Source organism: Drosophila sulfurigaster, chromosome 2R (assembly GCF_023558435.1).
Source record: "Drosophila sulfurigaster albostrigata strain 15112-1811.04 chromosome 2R, ASM2355843v2, whole genome shotgun sequence".
NCBI classification, from domain to species: domain Eukaryota; kingdom Metazoa; phylum Arthropoda; class Insecta; order Diptera; family Drosophilidae; genus Drosophila; species Drosophila sulfurigaster.
The window spans coordinates 29,580,539-29,595,234 of NC_084882.1; the positions used below are offsets into that span (position 1 = coordinate 29,580,539).

The 14,696-nt window shown below is 38.2% G+C and overlaps 2 protein-coding genes across 2 annotated transcripts; both read left to right on the forward strand.

Annotated features, from left to right (window-relative positions):
• Positions 1-4,874: 4,874 nt before the first annotated feature.
• On the forward strand, positions 4,875-5,903 carry LOC133838361 (trypsin eta). Its single transcript, XM_062269436.1, has one exon. The coding sequence runs from the start codon at positions 4,907-4,909 to the stop codon at positions 5,879-5,881; it is 975 nt and encodes a 324-aa protein (XP_062125420.1). The 5' UTR covers positions 4,875-4,906; the 3' UTR covers positions 5,882-5,903.
• Positions 5,904-11,598: 5,695 nt separating this feature from the next.
• LOC133836963 (uncharacterized) lies at positions 11,599-12,594 on the forward strand. The gene has a single exon (XM_062267593.1). It carries the CDS (start codon positions 11,635-11,637, stop codon positions 12,478-12,480), a length of 846 nt encoding a protein of 281 aa, XP_062123577.1. The 5' UTR covers positions 11,599-11,634; the 3' UTR covers positions 12,481-12,594.
• The last annotated feature ends 2,102 nt before the right edge of the window (positions 12,595-14,696 follow it).

Here is a 14,696-nt window from a genome sequence, read left to right on the forward strand (position 1 = left end):
CAACAGAAAGCAGCTAAAGTTTGACTTTCCGTGAAAAGTTTGGCGTTTAATTGAGCGTTTATACTTTTCATATCTTTTCCAATACTAAGCACAGGGTAGCACACAGTCGATCATACCAAAGTGCAGCATGTTAACGTGTTGTTTTTTTTTATTAGTTTTTGGGCAGCATACATATAATTGAGCTTCTGCAATAGTCTGTGTGTGTAAGTGTTTGTGTGTGTGTGTGGGTTTGTGTATGCCTATCACGCCTAAATAGCTTACACAATTATAGCATTATTATCCGAGCCATGCACTATTTCGTCAGCCACATTGTGGCCAGAAGCCGGAGCACAGTAAACCCTTATGCCCGAGATGCAGTCAACCATTGCGATACTCTGAATGTGGAATGAAACGAAATGAAATGAAAATTAAATCATGAAAGTCAAAATAAATTTGAAAAGCTTAAGAAATGACGTTGAAATTTTATTTATGCATTGATTAATAAATTGTGATTTATTTGATGAGAAGAAGAATTGTTATTAGTTGCTTATTCATTTGGAAATTATAATTTATTTATTTTATTGATAGACTTTTGGTTGACTTTGCCCCACTGTATGCGGCTGGGCTTAGGCTAAGTACTTTTGTTTGTAATTTATTTGAAAATTGATTATAAATTATTTACTAAAAAAGCATAAAATGCGAAAATGACAACAACAACAATTTTCAGGACCATGCCATGGCCTGGCAATTTTAATTAAAACAAACAGACGTCGAGCGAGTATCTATCTCTTTCTCACTCCCTCTCTCTCTCTCGTTCCCTCACTCTAGATGGACAGGGATATCTATTCATTGTGTTGTCTCACTCTCTGTCTGTGTGGCTGATTATTTTTAGTGGCAACGTACAACTTTTGGCCATAATTGTAAGCCGTAGCTGTTTGGCACTTGTTTTGCGTTTGTTCCGTTTGTTTTGCTTTTGTTTTGTGTTTATTTGTTTGTTTGTTTGTTTGTTCGTCCGCTTGCCCGTTCATTCGTTCGTTTTGTTTGTTTGTTGTAGCTGTCATTATAAATTGCATTTATGCCAAACAAAAATGTCCGTTCGGGTTTTCGAGTGCGTCAGTTTGTGTGCGGCTTTAGTGCTTTTAATGAGGTGACAACAAAAGTTTCCCTTCGCCGCGTTTTGCCTGCACTTAAATTACACTATTCGAAAGAAAATGTTGTTTATTTTTAAATTTTAGTAAATCTAGAAAAGATATTCTACAACATTTAATAAGAATAAGTGAAGCTAAGAAAATTTATTATTTTTAAAAATTAAAAAAGCTGTAAGAAAGAAAATAGTAAACATTGAAATTGAAATTTAAAGAAATTCTGTAACATTTTATTATAAAAATTCCAGAAAAAATATATTTATTTATTTAAAAATTGAAGTATACTTTACTGTATGTAGAAATATTCGGTGAAAGCTTTTCATAGAAGAAATTCTATAATATTTCTTCATAATAATTCAATAATAAATGTTTTGTTTCTAATACAATATTCGACATAAAATTGAAATAACGAAATTTCACAAAAACCTGAATCGTCATAAATTTTACACATTTATTTATAATAAAGATCAACGAAATCTCGCAGAAATGAATTATAATATATATTTATATATTCTCTACACTTGATTGCACTAAATGTGCTAAGATTTCTCATATTCATCCTACAAGTAAATCAACAACTTGGCAAATATGTTTTGCATGTGCAAAATTGTGGTTACGTTGAGAAGTTTCATAACTTTATAATTATAATAGGCAATCAAATGGCTATAGGTGAAAGATTTGCAGTAGTATTGAAGCATTGTGTGCCATTTACTCCATTGTTCTAATATAATTTAAACGTCAAACAATTTTGATGCCCTGAGTGGAGTAATAATTGATTCACATCGGGTGCTCTAATTAGTCAACTCGACCTCAAAAGCAATTTGACAACAACCGCAAATATGCAGTAAACCTCAATCAAAGGCATTGGTAATCATACAGGAAATCATATGTAGGAACATGAAGTAAATACGTTCATATGTACATGCTAAGACGTATACTTGATTTCTAGTTGAGCACTTTTATTGCTGCGGAAATTAAGCTTGTATTACGGTGAGTTGACAACGATGGCAACGTAGTTACAAATTAAGCCAACTTCTGATGGCCGACCACGCCCCCATTACCAACAATGACTATTCGAAAAAGTGGTTGACCAAAAATGACGCGCAAATGTTGACAACATTAAATTAAAGCGTCGTAAACTGTCGCAAGTCACACGCAAAATTTATGCATATAAATCAGGGACGAATAGGCTCTAGTTTTAGAGTCATTGCTTTCCCTCCTCTCCCTCCTCCCCCCTCGTCATCACCATCACCATCGCCTTCGCCAGCCTCTTCAGCATGACAAGCCGTTGTGGGCTGATTGACATGTGCCCAGCGTGGTTGGCAACTACTGCTAATTTTAAGCGCGGGGAAGCGACAACGTCAACGTCTCTTCAGTTTTGGCGAGACGATAAAAAGTCCAGCACAAGCAAAACAAGCCAAACCAAAACCAAAACCAAACAACAAAACAGGCGAAAACAACGACAACAACGACAACAAACGGCGAAACAAAATGTGCAGAAATTCCATCAAAGCGACGTTTTACGGATAAAACATTTGCATATTTTGATTGGACACGCCCAGTTCGGTATAGGGCAAGTGGGCGAGCAAACAATAAGGCAGTCGATTCGTTCGCTTTCGCCGTTTTACCGAAGCCAACGCCGTGTTGCTGAAGCCAACGCATTTTGGCCTCCGTTTGGCAGACCGGCTAACAAACTGCGACGTGCGCTAGGCTCACACAACAACAACAACAACAACAACAAGAACGAGAGAAGAGGAGGTAGCGACAACAACTAAAACAACAATATAGTGTATAGTGGAAACAGTTTGGACGATAAGCGAGCCTCGAGCCTCGAACCAGGCTGCCTGGTCACTCCCATTGTTCATCGCCCACTGACCGGCTGACTGGCCTATCATCCGGCTGACGTGACGTGGCAACGATTTTTACACTTTGCACATTTTTGTGTGCCTCTGACGCGTCAATTGTTGTTGCCTCGCATACCCTACAAAACTAAAGGCTGTTAAAGAGTAGTTCAGATTAGCCAGCAAATTGTCCAAAATGTTTTAAAATTCACTCAAAAGTTTTTATGAAGTATTTCAATTTGTGTTTATATGGCAATAAGGAAGTTATTATTTACAGGGTATTAACTTGATCTATCAGCACAAATGCTGAACTTTACTTTAGGTTTTTAGACGCGTTTTTTAGTTGAGCTTCAGCTCAGTTTTTGTGGCACATTTTGCCCGCGTTGTCGTTGCGGGCAATAAATCTTCATTTTCGCTATTAAAATGTTGTAATATTTTTGCTTGTATTTTCTTCGTCATTTTCGGTGCTTTCTGTTTTGTTTTTTTCTCGTTCGTATTTAATGCCTTGCCGATTGTCCTTGTCGCGGTGCGTTTTGCCCGTTTATATGGACGCACATTTTGAATTTTTAGCGGCCATAAATAAAAGAAAGCAACCAAAAAAAAAAAGAGAGAGAAAAGAAATAAAAATTGAATCGCCGGCAACTAGCACGTCTCTAGAGTTTTATTTTTCGATGGGGGCGCTGTCTGAATTTGGCGGTTTTAAATGGATTTATGCCTTTTAATACAGCCGAGGACATAACAAGCGAGCACGCTTTAACGGTTCCCGCTGGCCGGTGGCCGGTGCCCGATGCTCCTGGTCAATAGTAATTGATCTTTTATCTGAAATTGTGCGCACGATAAGCTCTATGCGAGCCACTTCAAACTTTATGGCATTTCATTCGCTGCGAACAGATTTTAAATTGTTTAAAAACTGCCTGTGAGCTGGGTCACGCTACGTATACGCAATGTGTCATGTTAACCCATGAGCCGAAAGTCGAATGGCAGCAATTTGTAAAGTTGCCATAATGTAAGCTGGCAGTTTATTAAATTAAAATATGTCACACCATTCAAAAGGTGCCTGGCGATTTGCAAAATTGTATTGCCAACTGCTGTGAGCCATCCAGATAACTATGCAGGTGACAACATGATGTTGCTTGCTCGCTCTCGCTTCCTCGCTCTCTCTGCATGATTTTGTATGCAACACTGCGACAGATGCGTGACAAAGCATTTCGTTTTGCATGCCAAGTCAATCATTCAATTGGCAAAAATGTTCTAGTACAACTTTCTTCTATGATTAACTGAAATTGTCGTGACGAATATTTTACGACACTCGCGTATAAAAATGCATTTGCATATTTAAAGAGCATACAAACACACTCAACCACACACACACACACACACATTCAGTGAGTTCACCAAAGTGTAAAGAAATCTTAAAGCCCCAAGCACACATGGTTGTAAAGAGTCTCGTTGGTGATTACCGAGTATTTCATTCAGTGGCAATAAATCAAAGTGTCTAAAATGGCATATATAAATTTTCATACTGAAAAAGGCATTTGCGATGAAATTAACACCGCTCCAAAAGGCGGGTCTAGGCCATGAGCATGTATCCGTATACGAGTATGTGTTTTATGCACATATCGCCGCTGTGATTAATGCTAAGCTTGCAAAACACGGCGCCGTACAACACGGCGTATGCGTAACATTGTAACATCGTTACATTCCGTTGAATGTCTTTATTAATGGACGCTGATTTTCACATAAAGCAATACAAGCGAATAACTAGCGAGTGAGAAAGAGTTTTTGATTCTTAGCTGAGAAGCAGTATTTCGTAAACGAAATTCTTTTTTTTTAACGCTTGAAGACTTTAACTTAATTTAATGCCAACTTATTGTGAAACTAATGAAATTTGTTATGAATTTAGATTCTATTTATCAACGACACTATTTAGTTTCGTTTAGAATGCATTTGCATCGAGTCTGTACAGCGCTTCTTTGGGTGTTCCTTAACTGGCAAGTGAATGCTCAGATTGATGCCGGAAAGACGTTGATGATTGAGGAGACTGTTCATCGACCAACGTATTATAATAAGGCCCACAAGAGTTCTGCACACGTGGACTATAATCCCCAGCTATTGGCATTACGCGATGCCAAGCCGAAAAGAGAACCTCGCGTTGCATTGCCATCCTTTGATCCCAAAACGGACTTAAGCTATTATGTAAATGTTCTGGATCGTGGCTCTGTGATATGCGCTGGAGCTTTGATCAGTCGTCGCATGGTTGTCACCTCCTCGCGTTGCTTTCTGCCACAGCCGACCGAGCCCACCAGAGAATTCAAGGCCGAGGACATGAGCGTGGTGACGGGTAAGGATTTCGCAGATGGCGCACATAAAACATCGCAAGTCATTGCATTCTACATGCCAGTGGAAAAGGAAGCAGGCAAAGGTGTGCACAATATTGCACTCCTTGCATTGGAACAGAAGCTGCAACGTGGCGCGTATCGATATATACCACTTTACAGTCGACTGCCGCCAAAGGGAACACCAGTGACAATGTCCTTTGTGGATCATCAGTCGCATGACATCACTCTGTATGAAAGCAAAGTGTTGTCCAACGAAAGCTGCAAGCAAACCTATGAAGATTATGGCAAAATACGTCTGCCCTTTAACGAAGAGTTCTTCTGTGTGGCCAACAGGAAAAAGGCTGGTTGCAGCACTCGGCCAGGCGATCCGTTGATCATTGAGAACAAGTTGGCTGGCATCAATTTGTATGGCGAACTTTGCGATGAGTTGAAAGAGGGACGCAAGGCAGATGTCTATTATTCGCTGCGGCATTCGGTGCCATTCATACAGCGTTCAACAGATTTGTTGAGAGCTTTTACGAAATCTGGTCCCTACAATAGTTCAGCAACAACACCTAGAACCACGCTTTATCCTTAATAAAACGACTTCCGATTTTGAACTCTATTTTTCTGTTAAGGCAATGTTATTTTTGATCTTAATCATTTGCTGCGCATAAAAAGTTAGATTGATCTGAGTTGTTATGAGAAGGCACATAATAATGTCTTGTTTGTGCGCAGCAAAAGCTGTAACAAATGGATTATTGTGGGTAATACATTACTCTATAAATGTACATACATTCATACATATAAAAGAGTCATTTCTGTTGTGTGTGCAAGAATTTTACTAGAGAATTTTTTGCTTCCAGTCATGACAGCAGCTTGTGTTTCGTGTGCTCTGAGCTTGAGTTGAGAGAGCAAGCGGGCCATTGTTTTAGGGTCATTAAGGTGTAAATTATACTTCTAATTAGCCATTAAGTAGCATCAGCCAGCAGGCAGCAAGCAGCAAGCAGCATGAAGCATGAAGCAGGCAGGCACCCATCGAGTGCGGTGGTCTTTCAGCTTTCCACCTTCTCGCACAGCTTGAGTGCTGGTGAAACTATAAAAATGCAATAAAATCTAATGAGCATACATAATGTGAAAATGAAAATGAAAAGAAGTAAATTTAATCAGCTTTAACATGATTTTAGCATAGAACATGACATGCATCTTACCGTTTGCTAAATCCTTTTGTCGTTGCTCATTACCTGCTCCTGGTTTTTACACACGTAAAGAAAGAGACCTGAACCAAAAAAATACTAAAGTACCTGTTTATTTTTTCTTGGCTGCTTTAAATCTGCACAAAAGGCAAAGGCAGCGCAGAAGGCGGCAAACACATGAAACTAGCTGTAGGAAGGAAAAAAATGGAAATAGACAATGCACTAGAGTCAATACCAAATGTGCGAGTGACTGTGAGTATCTGCAATCCTTTGGCCCATACTAGTCGCCGGCAAAACAATAACAACAACCATAAGAATGCCATATGAGAAAGACAAAAAAAAGGAGCAGAGAAAATAGTTAGAAAAAAATATTGAATTCTTGCGAAATAAATAAAGTGAAGAGATGCACGATACGATGCGAGTGAAATGGCAAACGGGCAACTCTACTGCCAGACAGACTGTTGGAGCAGAAAATCGAAAATTTATACAAATAATATGTTGAAAGCGCAGAGACAGAACGAGAAAGAGAGGGAGAGAGAGAGAGAGAGAGAGTCGTGGCTAAGAGAATGCCAGCGACAACGTGGCAAAGGCGTCCAGGAAATGTGCAACGACAACGACAACAAAAGGAGCAGCGCGTTTCCATTGCCAACGTATGAAAGATTTCTATGTATGTGTGTGTGTGTGTGTGTGTTAGAGAGGTAGTGTGTGTGTGCGTGGGTGTTTGCTATGGCTAAATTTGCATTTATTTTCTGAGGGCATGTTCAAATGTGCAACGAACTGTGTTTGAGTTGAAGACAACGCTCACTGGGGCAGCAGCAACAGCAAAGACAGGAGTAGCGGGGGGCGGGGGGCAGTTGCCGAAGTGCGGCACGCTTTGTGGCAGGGGCAGTCGAGTGGTGCAATCAAAGAAGATGCCGCTGCCGCCAGCAGTTAGTGCCCGTTGCCATCGCCCCGCTCACTCTTGGCGTTCTCATGTCCAAACAGCTTAAGACAAATGCACAAACACGCCGCCAATACAAAGGGAGAGAGAACGAGCGAGACTGACAGAGAGAGCATGCGAGAGAGAGAGAGAGAGCGAGATATATCTTCGTACATTGCAAACTGACCCTTGAGCAAAAACCTGTAACTGAGCTGGAGCAAACAGCAGAGGCAAGCGAGGTTTGACTGGCTTTGATTTTACTGCTGTTCTCACATTTTAAAGCATTTTGATGTTTGATGTGCAAAATTGAATTTGCCCTTTTGCTGTTCGGCATTTAAAAACTTGGCTACCGAAAATGCATGTAAATCGTGAACAATATACGTACAAAAAATAAAAGACCGAACAACAAAAAACCGAGCGAAAGCTAACGACGAGAAGAAAAGCGAGGAAAACGTTGAGCTGTCACGCCCACTTGCATGTTTCTCTGATTGCGTCATGTTGCATAATGAGCTGTGAAGCAGCCGAAAGCATTTCTGCAAGCTCTCGACGCTCTCCTTTTTTGTTTTTGTGTTTTTTTTTTTTGTATGCTTTCTCTTTGCCGGCTCACATGGCGTATGAGTGACATTTAATTTACGTCGTTTGTAGCAATATCAAAAGCAATTTGTGTATGCGTGTGCGTCTGTGTATGTGTGAGTGTGTGTGGCAAATACCTAAAAGTTAAATGAAATTAAATTAAGCACATATTTCGTTGCATCATTAATGAATCAATTTCGTTTACTACAGATTGCATTCGCATTGAATTCGCCACGAATTTTCGGTCAATATTTTGTGATCTTAGCATCAATTATGTAACCAAAACAAAACATAATCACCAGTATCGGCAGTCTTCCTCAGCATGCAAATGGAAATTATTTATTTGGTGGCCTTATTCAGTTCCTTACCTTTCGCAGGTTTCGAAAAGTTATATCCCAAACGGGCACTAAAAGCGACCCAAAAAAAGCAGCGGACCAACGGACGGACGGATGGACGGACAGACGGATGGGTTTGGTAGCTTATGGACGAACGTTACCCGCATCCTGGCACGCATTTCACAGCTAATAATAAATGACCCGAGGTTGTCGACGGCAACGTTTTTCAGCTGAGCACGTACGCATAAATTTCAACGCGATGCGTCAAGCCAGAAGCTTCAACACGTGTATGCTTGCCATACACTGAGAAAAACACGCTACTATTTCTATATAATATAGAAGCTAACTTATTAGCATCGTATCGAAATATTTGATTTTTAATATAAACACACCTCCATCATGAGAAATGTACAATTAATTATTTATACGAACACAGAGACTATAAGTGATAATTTCTAAAAATTTGGTTGCGATCAAATAAACATTTATGACGTTATTAAAAAAAAAATAATAATAAAACATAACGGCTGTTACTATCGGGTTTTAATTGCTTTGGTATATTTTGTACTTTATGGTATATTTTAAATATAATGACGTATAGATATTCAGTATTTTTTTCGGTATATTAGTTTGGCATATAAATGATATATGTACATATTTTGAATGTAATGATGTATTGATATTTAGTATTGTGTTCGGTATATTAGTTTGGTATTTTATTGAAAATGGGTAGCGGGTATCTCACAGTCGAGCATACTCGAATGCAATCGGTATTAAATACATAATTTCATCGTGATTGAGGATAAAATCAAATACTCGTATACATAAAGTATTAAATTGAAGCTACAAAATACTCTAATTAATACACTTTCTTTACAATTTAAATCTTTATATTAGTGTTAACAAAACGTCGCATAATAAGTATTCAATAAAATCAATTTTAATTTAATTAAGTTGTGTATTTATTCCGTATTTTTTTCTGTGTATGTCTCATATAATTCGGCCTTTTTGGACCTGCTGCAGTTGCCTTACACCCTTGGCTTGCAAATAGGTGTGAGCGAGCGAGTGTTCTCCTGTTTCTGTACCTTTTCCTGTGCCAGATCTTATACGTTATCCCTTAAGCATAATGACCGGCAATTACGGCCGAGGCGAGGAGCAGACGTCGAGTCGGCTTACAGCATTGTAAGCATATGTCTGTGATGTTATGTGCCATGTGTAACACATTCTAAATAATTGATGAGCGAATGTAGAATGTAGTGCGACTCGGTTCTGTCGCTCTTCGTTGTGTCGACGGACTGCCAACTTTAAAACGCGTGCAGCATTTGCATAAAAAAGGCTTTTGACTACTGCCCATCAATTAGACGGTAGTCGACGGCTGTCACCACCAGATGTAAATGCCTATCTAGCCCTGTCTGGCTTGTCGTCACTCTTCCCGGTTCCCATGCATACATCACAAACACTTCAATTTCCGTCTGTCTATCGAGAAGGCTTCTTCATTTAACTGACATCCTTTTTTTGGCCGCCGTGACTTTCCTATGGATAGCAATTTTAATCAACGTAAATTAATTATTCTTGCTCTACGTCGTTTTACAGTTTTTTCATTCGACATTCGATATTTTTTATTCTGTCATTAAATGAAAGATATTTTTCGTTTAGTTCTATAGCAAGTATAACATTTAGATGTTAGTACAATCTAAATTCAGCGATTGTTAATTCAAGATATTGTCAGGGTATTCCACAGATGGTACGAATTTCAATATATTTCAATATATATTTATTTTAGTTAATATGCGTTAAATTTCACACATTAAATCTGGAAAATCTTGTCACAATTTGGAACTAATAGAATAGTTTTAAGGGCTACGATTGCGTGTTTAGTTTCAGTTTCGTTTAAAATGCAACTGAAACAAGTGTGTATAGTCCTTTTCGTTTTGCTTCTCGGTGTTCAAATGAATTCCGAAGTGTTTCAAAAAATTGAAAAACAGTTCGAGATATTGAGACTTGATTTAGAGAAGTTAGCAGAAAGTGTTTTATTACCAGGCATTATTACCAAGCCAATATTACCAACGCCATCGCCACGTTTACTAAAGCTAAGAAACAATCTGAACGAAAATGAAATTGGAATATCTAAAGAGCCCAAAGTGAAATTTCCGGGTACAACTGAAAAGGTCCCTTTACATATCTTTTTAAAGCGATTTAACTACGAGGTGCCTGCTCAAAGATTTGCTTGGATTCCAGTAATTGTTGGAGTAGTTGTCGGAGAAATTGTTGGGCAACTGGCGAGGTCTTCTTCGTTATTTGACTCGAATAATCAAATAAAAGGCATAGATGGAACAGCTCGCTATTGCCAGGATGCTTTAAAGCCATATGAGAAGATCGAATTCAAGTCTTACACCCGTAGCGGTGAATTTATTCAATCAGCACAGGGAACTGTGCTGTCTTTGAATGAGTGCAAAAAAAAACTGCATGATAAGGATGGTGAAATTGTAACGGACGATTCAATCTGTGTGCAGTATAAAAATAAAAACAGGAAATGTGAATCCGACTTTGGAATTCCTTTGTTAATCAACGACCAACTTTGTGCTACGAAACAATTGAACCACAATTGTGGGAAAAGAAAAAGTATCGCAGTGTACAAACGTATCCAGAACTATGACAAATATATTAAGAAAGAAATTCATGGTCACATTTAAAATGTAAAAATACCTAAAAAAAAAAAATAAAAATGATACTTAGCAAATTCGGTACAACTTGATCAAGGAAAGAGTTTTTAGTACACTCATGTAATTTCTATAACGGTTGTCTTCAAATTATATATTTCACTATTGTAAAAATCTTGGAATTTGTAACTGGTTATGTCAGACTTTTTGTTTATAAGAATAAACTGCTGTATCACATTGATTTTTCATGCTTTTCACTTCTTTAAAATGTGGTCTGCGAAGCATTGTGATTTTAGTTTAAAATCAACGTTTAAGTATGACACCACTTCGACTATTTGTGTTGCTATTAATTACACTATTTGCTTGCCCCGAAACTCTTCAGAGGAAGAGCGATCGAAAAGTACATAAGCTGCATTATCAACTAGGCGATCGTCAGCCACATTTTGGCTATGTAAAAGGACATAAGGCCAGCGAGCATCGGAAACGTCATTTGAAGTCACGTTAATAAGAGTGTAATATTGCAATTTGATTATGGCCATAAACAGTTCGATTAAAATAAAGCCGAGCAAAATGCTGTAGCCCATTGATTTGTGCTGGTGTTAATTGACATAGAATTAGGCACATATTGTGAGCTGCGAAATCAGTTGACATTCGATCAAGGCTTGATAATGTTATATCGTCGGTTGTGGCTGATAGTGCTGACATTTGAGTTCGCGACTTCGAGTCACCATTATCATCGATATATGCTATCTGATTATAAGCCACAGCATAGCCACAAGACGCAGAAGGATTATCGCCCAGTTCCTCGGTCAGTTGATGCCCCGCTGAAAGACGTGACAAAGAGAAATGCACTTGCGAAGCCAATGGTAAATCTTGCTCATTCTAATAAGAAAGTGCCACTAGAAACTGTAATGGTTAGAGTTTATGAACACCGAAAAGTGCAACTAATAGCCTGGCCAATAGCAGCTGCTGCACTGATAGGAATAATAGTAATAGTTACTAAAGGTGGGCCAATAATATATAAGTCACCAACAAATGAAACCTTGGAAGTGGATTATGAGCATACTGATTGGAGGCAACCTTTGCTGAAAACGGTGTATTTGAACAATTCATCGAATCACATGAACTCCGCAATACAGATCTGTAATACTGTCTTAAGGCCCGACGATCACGTCTCTTTGATCGCATTTTCGCACAGAAGTCAAACTCTGTATTCAAAGGAAAGCATTGTGTTGTCACCGAGTGAATGCCGTGAAAAACTAAATGATCCGAGTGGTAAAATTGTAACACCTGAGGTGATTTGTGCACGCAACGAAAGGAGGACTAAGAAATGCGAACCAAATCTTGGATTGCCACTGATGTTTAACGATCAACTATGTGGGCTGCAAATTCTTGGTCACAATTGCCCGAAATATTATGGAGTCGATCTCTATGCCCGCGTCCTCAATCGAAAGGCGTACAAAAAAGCAACATTGAAGCGAATGGCAGCGAAGATAGAAGATGCAATGCCCTGAGATGTAAGACATGAATATAAGAATGTTAATGCTGCATGCTATCATAAATAAAACAAGTCTATTTCAAATGTGCATCAGGGAGTGAAGCGTGACTAATGAGCCAATAAATTTACCTCATTGAATATACTTGAATTTTCTGGCTTAATTTAATTTATTTTAGTTAATTTGCGTTAAATTTCACACATTAAATCTGGAAAATCTTGTCACAATTTGGAACTAATAGAATAGCTTTTAAGGGCTACGATTGCGCGTTTAGTTTCAGTTTCGTTTACAATGCAACTGAAACAAGTGTATATAGTCCTTTTCGTTTTGGTGCTCGGTGTTCAAATGAATTCCGGAGTGTTTCAAAAAATTAAAAAACAGTTCGAGATATTGAGACTTGATTTAGAGAAGTTAGCAGCATTATTACCAACGCCATCGCCACGTTTACCAAACCTAAGAAACAATCTGAACGAAAATGCAATTGGAATATCTGAAGAGCCCAAAGTGAAATTTCCGGGTACAACTGAAAAGATACCTTTACATATCTTCTTAAAGCGATTTAACTATGAGGAGCCTGCTCTAAGATTTCCTTGGATAACGATTGAATAAATGTTGGAGGATATCTTGTTCAAGCCATTGTTGACGCGGTGGAATCAGCGAGATCATTATTTAATTCGAATAATCAAATAAACGGCATAGATGGAACAGCTCGCTATTGCCAGGATGCTTTAAAACCATACGAGAAGATCGAATTCAAGTCTTACACCCGTAGCGGTGAACTTATTCAATCAGCACAGGGAACTGTGCTGTCTTTGAATAAGTGCAAAAAAAACTGCATGATAAGGATGGTGAAATTGTAACTGACGATTCAATTTGTGTGCAGTATAAAAATAAAAACAGGAAATGTGAGTCCGGCTTTGGAATTCCTTTGTTAATCAACGACCAACTTTGTGCTACGAAACAATTGAACCACAATTGTGGGAAAAGAAAAAGTATCGCAGTGTACAAACGTATCCAGAACTATGACAAATATATTAAGAAAGAAAATTAAAACTTCATGGTCACATTTAAAATGTTAAAATACCTAAAAAATAAAAAAAAAAAACTAAAAATTATGACTAGCAAATTCGGTACAACTTGATCAAGGAAAGAGTTTTTAGTACATTCATGTAATTTCTATAACGGTTGTCTTCAAATTATATATTTCACTATTGTAAAGTTCTGGGAATTTTAAACTGGTTATGTCAGACTTTTTGTTTATAAGAATAAACTGTTGTATCACATTGATTTTTCATGGTTGTTAACTATTAAAAATGTGGTCTGTGAAACAGTGTGATTTTAGTTTAAAATCAACGTTTGAGTATGACACCACTTCGACTATTTGTGTTAATATTAATGACACTATTTGCTTGCCCCGAAACTCTTCAGAGGAAAAGCGATCGATAAGAGAATCGATGCTTGTTTTGCTAGTTCATTTCCTCTCAGCACAAAGTTATAATAATATATAATCTTTTTTTTGTGAACGGTACAAAAAAAATATTTAATTGCGGTAGAATCAATCAAATTAATGGCAAATTTCTGCTAGTATGTTAGAAATTGTAAAATAAGGACAGGTATTTGAGCATAGACAGAAAATAGTAGATAGATTTACTACAATCACAATTGCTGTGTGTGTGTGTGTGTTGTGAATAATGTCACGAGGAATTCAATGGTCTCTGACTGTCTCTGAGCTGGGAGCCTGCTCACGGCATTTGTTTCGTCAACAAAAAAACTTTGCTAACTCAGATATGAAGTGGCAGCAACGTCACCGTTGGCAGCAGCAGCAGAAGCAGCAGAAGCAGCGGCAGCAATGTCGATGAGGCTGACTGAGGTTGTGGATGGAGTAAAAACCTTTTGTATTGCAGCGATAATGTCATCAACTAAAGTACTCCGTCGGGCATAGTGAAAAGTTCTAGTCAATCGAAATAAAGCACATAATACGATGATACGGGGAAAAGCAATGGACAGAGTGTGGAGGGTGCTAGAGACAGAGACAGAGAGATGAGAGAAAGAGAGTCAGTCATTGGCAAATGGAATGGCACATGGAAACTGTGTAAACATCATTAAAATGTTTTCTTCTTTGCCCAGCAAATGGGAAATCATTCAAATTATATTTTTTTTGTCTGCTTCTTCCGTGTCCCTTTTGCAGTGTTGTTTTCGTTTCGGTTTTTTTTCGTTTTTAATTTCAAGCACAT

Bases quoted from the DNA above. Each gene is read 5' to 3' on its own strand.
- LOC133838361 (XM_062269436.1), top strand. From the start codon at position 4,907: ATGCATTTGCATCGAGTCTGTACAGCGCTTCTTTGGGTGTTCCTTAAC.
- LOC133836963 (XM_062267593.1), top strand. From the start codon at position 11,635: ATGTTATATCGTCGGTTGTGGCTGATAGTGCTGACATTTGAGTTCGCG.